Source organism: Chanodichthys erythropterus, chromosome 13, assembly GCF_024489055.1.
Source record: "Chanodichthys erythropterus isolate Z2021 chromosome 13, ASM2448905v1, whole genome shotgun sequence".
Lineage (NCBI taxonomy): Eukaryota > Metazoa > Chordata > Actinopteri > Cypriniformes > Xenocyprididae > Chanodichthys > Chanodichthys erythropterus.
The window spans coordinates 52969463-52980341 of NC_090233.1; the positions used below are offsets into that span (position 1 = coordinate 52969463).

General features: G+C 31.8%; 3 protein-coding genes across 3 annotated transcripts in view; 2 read left to right on the forward strand and 1 right to left on the reverse strand.

Moving 5' to 3' along the window:
* Positions 1 to 10: 10 nt before the first annotated feature.
* Positions 11 to 3158, reverse strand: bbln (bublin coiled coil protein). Its single transcript, XM_067407094.1, has 2 exons — positions 2964 to 3158; positions 11 to 768 (listed from the first exon to the last, which is right to left on the reverse strand). Exons 1-2 carry the CDS (start codon positions 3040 to 3042, stop codon positions 548 to 550), a joined length of 300 nt encoding a protein of 99 aa, XP_067263195.1. The 5' UTR covers positions 3043 to 3158; the 3' UTR covers positions 11 to 547.
* Positions 3159 to 3380: 222 nt separating this feature from the next.
* On the forward strand, positions 3381 to 8637 carry surf2 (surfeit 2). Its single transcript, XM_067407685.1, has 6 exons — positions 3381 to 3620; positions 3748 to 3899; positions 5638 to 5741; positions 5823 to 6017; positions 7405 to 7538; positions 7877 to 8637. Exons 1-6 carry the CDS (start codon positions 3546 to 3548, stop codon positions 7961 to 7963), a joined length of 747 nt encoding a protein of 248 aa, XP_067263786.1. The 5' UTR covers positions 3381 to 3545; the 3' UTR covers positions 7964 to 8637.
* A 1102-nt stretch (positions 8638 to 9739) lies between these two features.
* The window catches only part of surf4 (surfeit 4), an 18177-nt gene continuing 17037 nt past the window's right edge, over positions 9740 to 10879 (forward strand). Inside the window, exon 1 of the mRNA XM_067407281.1 lies at positions 9740 to 9926. Within this exon, the coding sequence (XP_067263382.1) occupies positions 9879 to 9926 (48 nt within the window). The 5' untranslated portion in view covers positions 9740 to 9878. The remainder of the gene's footprint in view (positions 9927 to 10879) is intronic.

Consider the following 10879-nt stretch of genomic DNA (forward strand, 5'->3'; position numbering starts at 1 on the left):
AATAAATAAATTTCTCATTCACATTGCGTATCATATGAAAGCAATAAGCCACTCGAGGCGGTGCATTACAGTGATTTTACCACATTTTAAAGGAGTCCTTGATCATGATTTGACTTTTTTAACTTTAGTTAGTGTGTAATGTTGCTGTTTGATCATAAACAACATCTGCAAAGTTACAACACTCAAAGTTCAATGCAAAGAGAGAGATTTTCTTTTACAGAAACGGCTGGTAGGGACTAGTTAGTGGTTAGTGACATCACAAACCCTAATATTTACATAAACCCCGCCCCCAAGAACACACACAACAAAGGGGGCGGGGCCATTTTGGGCTGCTTTAGAGAAGAGGAAGAGTTGTAGTAGAGTGTTGTTACATAATCATGTCTCGAGTGCATTATTGCTTTCATTTAATACGGTACAGTTTAGACAAACACAAAGACATTTACACACATATATTCTACCCTACTGGTCCACTGAGACGATAACGCAGGTATTTTACATCTGAATGCATTAATAAAACAGGAAAGAGTCTGAGGATGGACGTCAGTGTCTAGTCTTCGGTCTGCGTGTCTCTGGATGCTGGATCTTCTGCTTGAGGAGGAGGAGGAGGAGGAGGTTCTTCATCATTCAGCTGTTGTCTGAACTCTCGTCGGGCTTGTTTGTTGGACTCCAGCAGCTCGTGCAGTTTTCCGTTCAGAGCATCATTTCTGTCCTCGATGTCGTCCAGACACGAGTTGATCTGGTCCAGCATGGAGTCGATCGCTGCATATTCTGATCAGAGACCAAGACGCCATTACTGAACGATATATTTTTATCGGTTAGGGTATTACATATGAGCCTAAATATTAGGGCTGGGTATTGCCTGAATTTTCACAATTCGATTGGATTACTATTCACATGCTTTCAATTCGATATCGATTATTTTGGATGTAGTATTTCAGTTTCAGTAAATGGCAAATCTTCATGAGGAATAAAATCTCTCAAGTAATGCTGTAAACTACAGATGAGAGTCAGCTGGTGCTACAATAATAATACTGAAGGTTAAATTAACTTATTTATACAAAAACACTTAAATTACACTCAATGATGTTTTTATTATAAATAAAGTTTAGAATTACATCATATTTCTACTCCAATTCATTTTTTGAAATATAAACATCTAAATCGCGGCTGATTTATTCAAACATGCGTTAAATATTGAAGAACATTATAAAGAATATGTAACGGATATTTATCTTTATTTATCTATAATATTTATCTTTCTAGAGCACTTTTCTAGCTGGCTAATGAGTTTATGGTCACTGAATATGTTTTTCTGAGGTAAATGTGACGTCACGTGACATTGAAGCTGACGTCTTTCCGAGGTTGAAGCACTGATTGAGCGATTACACGAGACATGATACGGATTTCAGTAAGTTGTACTGTATATTTTAACATACCTTCAGATGTTCATGTTTATTTCGCTGTAACTGGTATTAAAGCGGAGGAGAGGATGATCACATGCTTCTCTTTAACTGAGGCGCTAAAGCGATCCGTCACGCCACATTAAACAGCACCAAAACTGTTTATTTTTTGAATCTCATAATTAGATGGACGTCATTTGAAATCTGAGACTTTGCTTCATATCAAAAGTAACAACGATTATTGTGATTTATTGGATGGGAGGAGCTACATATTCTGCTCATTCATCAACTGAAAACAGACTAGACTAATCGATTCTTGGGATTTAGGACTCGATATCGGTTCGTAAAAATGAGAATCGATTAAAATTGAGAAATCAGTATTTTTTACCCAGCCCTAGTAAATATATATATATATATATATATGGGTCATTGACGAATAAGGTTTTTAAAAGTAAAAAATATAATGATATAATTAATTTTGAAGTTTTATTAAGTGTTAACAATGAGATTATATGGTTTTTATAATAAATTAACACTGCTTTTGTTATTTATGGCAGGATGGACAAAATTTGTCACCAAAAAAGTCATTCAGTTTAACCAAAATTTTGGTTTTACCGAATGACGATATTTTCAATCAATGCTAACAGGCTGATATCTATCAAAAGGAAAATCAAACATTTTATATTTAGTACAAGTTTTTAAAATATTACAACATTTTCCATGTTTTATAGCGGTTGCACCGAATGACCTGATGTTTCGGGACATGCGTATGATCAAGTGAAAACATGAATTTTTAAATAGTTAATAGAGAGTTAGTTACTTTGCTTCATGATCATGTGGTCCTTTGCAGGTGTCTGAATGATGTCATATCCTGTCACATGATATTGACCACATGACTTGATCCAAAATGATCCCTTTATATTGGTTACTCCGAATGACATCAATGAAATTCATTTTTCCAGACATTCTTTCTCATAACAAAGCATGACTTATGTATATATATTTTGTTATAAAATCATGCCAGAATAAATAATATATACATTTATTACATTTTATGGTATTTTAATCACAAGTGAACGGTTGGACAGTTAAACCAAATGACCTTTTGACACTTTAAAATCTTTAAAATACCTTTATATGTAGCAAAATATAATTAAAACCTTTAAAATTCAATAAAACTACCTTACATACTTTGGATGTCATATCTTTGTTTATTATTATTATTATTATTATTATTAAAGCCTTTAGACAAAAAAAAAATACCCATCATTGACCCATATATATATATATATATATATATATATACAGCTATGGAAAAAATTAAGAGACCACTCCAAGTTCAGAAATCAATGTTAAGTGGTCTCTTAATTTTTTCCATAGCTGTATATATATATATATATATATATATATATATATATATATATATATATATATATATATATATATATATCCAACGAATAATAAAATTTTAATTTAAAATGTAATTTATTGTTAGTAGTAACTAATAAAATGATCAAAAGTAAAACATATTAAAGAATGAGATGATTATTATTATTATTATACCTTCTTCACTGAATTCATCTTCATCCTCGATTATTCCATCATCAACTGAAATATTGGGATCTCCGTTTGGTCCAGACATATTTAACTTAAAATAGTACAATGCAACTCGCAAAATTCATATAATACTATCAATAAAAATGTATATATTTACAGAGTAAAAGACCGAACGAAGATTAACAGCTCAGTGTCAGCTGACTGTCACGAGCGGTCTAACAGCGCGCCTCATCAGAATTATAAATCATCTGCTGTTTCAGCTCGAAATATTTAATTATTCAAAATATATATGAGATAAGATGCAATATAGCAATTTTATGATGACTTTAAGATATCTCATGCTTTCGCAGCTTTAAAAAGTTTTATTTCTGGCATTGCGATAGACAGCTTTCGGTCTAGCGTCAGCGTCGTGTCTATATGACGTCATATTGTAGTTTTTGAAACGTCGCGCTGCGCAACGTGCAGCAAAACAAGCGTTTATCCACTTATTTTAGTGTGTTTTTACAGCGGTTTTGTGTTATTTACTTCAATATCAGGTTTTGCCCTCATATAGATTTAGTTTGTTTATGTTTTGTTCATGCTGTCGTCATGGAGGATTTACCAGAGGATTTGAGAGCATTTCTACAGAAGCATCCTTGTTTTCAACTCACAGACTCTAAGAAGGTCAATAACGCAGAATTATGACACATTTCAGCTGTTAAAATAGAGATAAAGTCGTGAATGAATGTCGTTTAGACACTTTGAATGTCTCTATGTTTATTCGGTGAATATTATGTTTGTGTTTTCTCAGATCAAGTGTACACTGAACGAGCACGAGTTTCCCTGCAACCTCGATGAGCTGCAGCACTTCACTTCAGGAAAGAAATACAAGAAACTGAGCGCTGAGGCGGAGTTTGACTACAAGCAGTATGAGCCCCATGTAGTCAACAGCACTAAACAGCCGTAAGTACACTAGAGTACAGTGCACTTTAGTTCTCAGTATACTACATTCGAATTTAAAGGGTTAGTTCACCTAAAAATGAAAATTCTGTCATTAATTACTCACCCTCATGTTGTTCCACACCCGTAAGACCTTCGTTAATCTTCAGAACACAAATTAAGATATTTTTGATGAAATTCAATGGCTCAGTGAGGCCTGAGCAATGACATTTCCTCTCTCAAGATCCATTAACGCACTAAAAACATATTTAAATCAGTTCATGTGAGTACAGTGGTTCAATATTAATAGTAAAGCCACGAGAATATTTTTGGTGTGCCAAAAAAACAACAAAACGACTTATATAGTGATGGCCGATTTCAAAACACTGCTTCAGGAAGCTTCGGAGCGTTATCAATCGTTTGTGTCGAATCATGATTTGGATCTCGTGTCAAACCGCCACGGGTGTGGAACGTCATTAGGGTGAATAATTAATGACAGAATTTTCATTATTAGGTGAACTAACTCTTTAAATTTACTTCACGACCATTAAAAAAGTATGTTTTATATATAAGCGGCGTCTCATTTCGGAGGCTGGATCCTCCGGAGGTCGCATTTGAAGGCTGCATACATCATCAAAGATGTCTAATTTAAGAAAAGTAACCATAATAACACTGACTGCTATTCTTCGTGAGGTGAAAATACTGTAATTTCTTTCTTACTTTGCAATCTAACGGTTATTTTTCTCAAATGAGACCGCCTCGATGACATATGCAGACTTCAAATGCGACCTCTGGAGGACGCAGCCTTCGAAATGAGATGAAGCTATAGTATGAATAAAATCCAGAGGTACTACATCCGCCATGTTGTTACCGTCACATGACCTACCAGCGTCAGTTACGTCCCTTCAACTCCATTCACAAATCCTCTCCCGTGGCCTCAAGGGATAGTTAAGTGTTCATGCGCACTTCAGAATCTCGCCGAATATAGTAAATCATCTGGGTACTTTTCGCCTACTGTTTTTTGAATACTATGAATTCGTACAAACTACTCTGTTCGCATACTATATAGTAGAGAAGTATTCGACTTCGGATGCAGCGTTAAAGGTACAATATGTAAAAAAATTTTGTTCAAAATTGACAATTTAAATAATGAGTCAGTACATCGTTAATACTTAAAACTGCTGTTGTCACTATTGTATGATGTTTATTACATTAAGTGCACAAGCAACATGCTTGAAATATAAAACAAATGCCTATGTATTGAATAATAAAACAAACTAGAAACATATATTGGAGGCAAAAAACTTGCCTAATATGATATAAGCTAAGCTAGCAGGCTAATCGGGTAGATGTATGCTATGCTAGTACATAAGCTAACTAAAAAACAGTAAGAATGAGAAATGCTTGTGTTCACTACCTATAGCTTCAGTTATACACTAGTATATGATCCATGACATTAATGGTCATTATAACACATTTTAAACAATTTAAATGTGATTTTGCGGGAATTATAATCAGGCATTTAAAAAAACTACCCATTAAAAGTCTGTTGAACTAATAGCTGTTGATCACTCTTGGTCCTAAAGGAGACATGATATTCCTGGAGGGACTTGATTTCTCACTTGTGTCTGGTGTGTAATGACAGAGCTCGTAATAAAACATGAATCAACATGAGCTTGGCTTTTCAGAGATGGAGAGAACTGAGGGATTTGAAATGTTGTGAAAGCGACGCTTATGCATATTGTCGTTCTGTTTTCCTCAGTAATCATCTCTTCTGCAAACTCACGTTACGTCACATCAACCGTGTGCCGCAGCACGTTCTACGCCACGTCAACGGCAAACGCTACAGAAAGGCTCTAGAGCAGTGTAAGTACAACCTGCACCGTGTTGTTTTCCTGATTAACGGTGTTCATGACATTAACGTGCAGCACTTTGTCGTTGTGTCAGATGAGGAGTGTGTTCGTCAGGGGGTTGAGTTTGTCCCGGTCCAACTCCGACGGAAACGGAGAGTCAAAGAGCACGACGAGGCCGCAGGAAGTGAGCGACAGCCCAAGAGGAAGGACGACAGCGGCATCTGTGCTCTGAGCTCGAGCGGCGCCGAGGACAGCGACTCCGACGACAGCATGTCCGACCTTTATCCACGTCAGTTTCTCACGCGAGTCAACAGACCAGTGTTAATTTAGCTTTTTTTATTACTCATAACGTTTTGATTTAGAATAGCATACACTGATGAATTGTGCTTATTTGCTATTACAGTTTTTATTAATATTTTGAATGAGCTTTTATTTTTTTTAATTTTTTAATTTTAATTTGTTTCATTTTTAGTGATTGAATGTGGTTTTGTTAATTAATAGTTTTTTTTTAATATTTAAATACAATTAAAAAAAAACTTACAAAATATTTAAACTAATATTGTAGTTTTTATTAAAAATGATATATTTTGAATGTGCTTTTTTTTAATTATTAGGCTTTTTAAAAATATTTAAATACAAATATTTTTAAAAAACTATTTAAATATTTGGAGACTAAAACTAATATTTTAGTTTTTATTAAAGTTTTGGTATTTTGAATAGGCTTTTATTTTTATTTTATGAGTTTTCATTTTAGTTTTAATTTTTAGTAATTTCATGTGCTTTTGTTAACTATTACTTTTTTTCCCAAAACATTTTTTTTTTTCAAAACTAATGAAGTATTTTTAAAAACTAATGAAATATTTAAAAAACTAAAGCTAATATTTTAGTTTTTTATTAAAGTTTTCATTTTAATGTTAGTTAAATTTTTAATGTTAGTAATTTTATGTTCTTTTGTGTATTAATTTTTGTTTTTAATATTAAACTAATGAAATATTAAAATGTTATTTCATAACATATTTCATAACATGTTGTTTCATAGTTTTATTAATATCTTGAATTGGCTTTTATTTGTTTTCATTTTAGTTGTTTTTCTTTGTAATTTTATGTGCTTTTGTTAATTTTTTTTTTTGTTGTATTATTTAAAAATATATTTAAAAAATCTAAAAACTAATAATAAAAAAAAAAAAAATATATATATATATATATATATATATATATATATATATATATATATTATAGTTTATTTATATTTTATAGGTTTTATGGTTTTATTGATATCTTTTAAGCTTTTGTTTTTATATTTTTAGCTTTCATGTTAATTTTAGTTTCATTTTTATTAATTTCATTATGTGCTTTTGTTACTTTTTTTTTATTATAAAACTATATATAATATAATAAAATATATATATAATATAATATAATAAAATTAAATATATATATATATATATATATATATATATATATATATATATATATATATATATATATATATATATATATATATATATATATATATAGTATATTAGTTAAGGTTCATTTATTTTTATTTCAATTTAAAGTTTTTATTTATTTCCAGAATTCCATTTAATAATTTTAGTGCTTCAACCTTCCTAATTTATTTCATTTCAGCTTTATTTCAGTTGTTAATGTTAAGTGTGTGTCGTGTTTCTCTGCAGCGTCGATGTTCACACAGAAGACAGAGGAAGAGCAGAACATGAAAGACGGGGAGGAAGATGATTTTGAGACTGATGATGATGATGATGAAGTATCTGAAATGGAAGTAGAAAACCAGCAGCAGAAACGCAAAAAGGTCAGTGTCACTGATTTGATTGACATGCATGTGCATTATATGAAGTATATGATGTTAACACTGTTATGAAGGTTTGACACATATATCTCTACATGTGTGGCACCTTGTGAATTCACTGTATGCAAATTAAATATTAGTTCACCCAAAAATGAAAATTCTGTCATTAATTAATTAATAATTCAGTCATTCTGAAGATGAATGAAGGTCTTACAGGTGAGTAATTAATGACAGAATGTTAATTTTTGGGTGAACGAAGCCTTTAACTGCGCGAGGTGAGAACCGGGTTGACGTCAGGTTTTTCTGGACTTTAATGTGTGTCTTTCCTGTTGTTTTTTCAGGTTAATTCTTCTGGCTTCACAAAGAAATTTAAGAAGAACAGAAAGAAGAAGGGTTTCAAAAACGTTGGCAAAGTAAATGGGAAATAATAAAGTTTGTAACTCCATTGAAATGTTGTTTTTTTTATGTCAGTGTTTCTGGAGATGGATCTGAATGAAGGCATTTTGTTCAGTTTGACAGCAGAGTTATATTAATATCTTTGAGATGCTTTTATAGTTATTATTCACTTTTTATTGATTATCACTGCACAGACTCCGCCTCTAAATGATGCTGTAGTTTATGATGTACACTAGATCAGCTCTCTGTAGATTGTGCTTGAGTCTTTTCTGTCAGATTGTTCATTCGATCATCTGCTAAATGGCAAAAACACTTTTACTGTTCAAATGCAAATTTGTAAAATTATTATTATTGTCCAAAAATAAGGTTTTGATGATTAAATTGTCATTTTACTCCAGTAGTGACTATAGAGATACTATGATTGATGAAACTAATTGATAAAGTTATGGATTTTGCATGATCTTGACTAGTTAAATGATGATTTTTGTAGTCTGAATGGGATGATTTAGACACACACACACACAGGTTGTTATTGTGAATCCTCAGATTCTTCATCAGAGCTGTAATGATCATCAGTGGCTGCAGACGCGTCTGTCTCCTGTATGTTTGATATTGTTGATCGCGTGTGTAATTTTACAGACACGTGCTCATGAAGCAGATGCAGCTGCTATAATTATGGCCTTTTATTGTCTCTAATTTATATGAGGGAGCATAGATGAATATTTAAAGTGTGTGTGTTTTACAGCTCAGTCTGATGAGGGGCAATCTACATGATTTTGTCTTGTGATTCTGTGTTTCCCTCACAGTAATAATTAAAATAATTATTATCATCATTTTTATATTATAATAAATTTTCAAACTAATAATAATATTAATAAAACTATTATTTATAATTTATATTGTTAATTAAGTGAATAATTATTGTCATTATTTTCTTATAATAAAATTTATTCAATACTACTAACAATGTTACTAATTATTTTTATATTTATTATTATTCATAACTTATTTTATAATACATGTAATTTATTTAATACTACTAATATTAACATTGATAATTAGTATCTATCATTTTATATTATACTAAAAATGTATTATTAATTATTAAGTTAAAGTAGTAAATATAGTTTAATACTGATAATATATACAAAAATAATTAGTATAATAAATGTAATTTATTTAATACTACTAATATTAACAATTTTATTAATTATAATTTCTATATGATACTAAATTAAATGTATTTAATACTAATAAATATATTATAAATATTTAATACTGATAATATTAACAATAATTATTATTATTGTTATTACTTATATTTATATTATTATAATACATATAATTTATTGAATACTACAAATATTAATCATATTTATATGATAATAAAATTACAATATTATAATTTATTATTTTATTATTAATTATTAAACTATTATTAAATATAGTTTATTTAATGCTGATAATAATATTAATATGATAATAATAATTATTACTTGTATTCATATTATGATTTATTCAATACTAGGCCTACTACTGATAGTAATACATTAATAATAATTATTTTTTAGAATAATTATGTATTTATTTATAATATTTTGTATAATAATTTAATTCTCCTTTTTTATTATATTTACAATAATAATAACGAATATAATTTATATATAGTATGCACCTTTTTTACTGAAATACACTAAAAACTAAAATACATTGTTGAAAGAGTCTTTTATCGAACTCTTGCCGTGCGCGCGCGCGTTTGAGTATACGTGGCTTGCGGGAGGCCAGTGTGCGCGCGCTCGACGATAGGGGATCTTTCGTAGCAAGCGCGCTGCATTGTGGGACGGCGGCGGAGGCCTAGACAGGCAGCAGCAGTAGTTCAGAGTGTTTAATACACGTGTGTTTATATTTTTATTTTCATATCAGTTCAATCGCAGCGATCCGTGAGCGATGGGGCAGGAGGATCTGATGAGCGCGGCGGAGGACGTGGCGGATCAGGTGCGTCAATCAATCATCATCATCTCTTATTATTAGTGTGAATGCATGACATTTATGCTCTTATGCATGCGAAGTGTGTTTGTTAAAGCTGTCGGGGGTGTTTCTGTGCTGTACTTTGGTTTTGTTACTCTATCAGGAGTTTATTAGCAAATTTCATTATTGACGTTTGAAACAAAATGCATGTGAATGCATGGAGTAAAGAGGCAGATATCGGTTGCTAAATGACTTTAGAACATGCAAAACAAAATACGCATTTAATGCAAGCTCGTTTAAGTCGAGCAGTCACAGCTGTTGAACTTTACTGTACTTTTACCTCATTGATTTGAAGCAGCTCGAGGAGTGATTGCCCAAGCTCACAGGGTTAGATAACCTCCTCAAAGCTCATGCTTTCTTCTGAAATCATCAAACATGACACATATCAAGTGCTGTCAGGTATCCTCTGTAGTGCACTTGCTTTTGAAGTGTGCTTCACAGTGTGCTTCTGGTGGTTGGTTTCGAGATGAAACTTAAATCTGGAGTCTAAATGTGGAAAAGTGGAGTGAATCGCAGGAGTTTCGGGTTACTGTGAGCGCTGGCTTGAGCAAAGTGCTGTAATGCAACAAAACCTTAAAGGAGTCCTTGATTGTGATTTGACTTTTGTAACTTTAGTTAGTGTGTAATGTTGCTGTTTGATCATAAACAACATCTGCAAAGTTACGACGCTCAAAGTTCAATGCAAAGGAGATATTTTCTTTTACAGAAACGGCTGGTAGGGACTACAATGGGATTCTTCCCGGGTTGTGACATCACAAACCCTACAATTTACATAAACCCCGCCCCTGAGAACACACAACAAAGGGGGCGGGGCCATGATGGGCTGCTTTAGAGAAGAGGAAGAGTTGTTGTAGTAGAGTGTTGTTGTCATGCCGTCATTTTACGCCAAACGAGGATCAATTCAACACAAAAGATGAACA

Excerpts from the sequence above, each read along its gene's own strand:
- surf2 (XM_067407685.1), top strand. The coding sequence starts at position 3,546 with ATGGAGGATTTACCAGAGGATTTGAGAGCATTTCTACAGAAGCATCCT. Across the intron at positions 5,742-5,822 it reads CAGAAAGGCTCTAGAGCAGT|ATGAGGAGTGTGTTCGTCAG; the intron begins GTAAGTACAACC and ends TCGTTGTGTCAG. Across the intron at positions 7,539-7,876 it reads AGCAGCAGAAACGCAAAAAG|GTTAATTCTTCTGGCTTCAC; the intron begins GTCAGTGTCACT and ends TTGTTTTTTCAG.
- bbln (XM_067407094.1), bottom strand. The coding sequence starts at position 3,042 with ATGTCTGGACCAAACGGAGATCCCAATATTTCAGTTGATGATGGAATA. Across the intron at positions 769-2,963 it reads AGATGAATTCAGTGAAGAAG|AATATGCAGCGATCGACTCC; the intron begins GTATAATAATAA and ends GTCTCTGATCAG.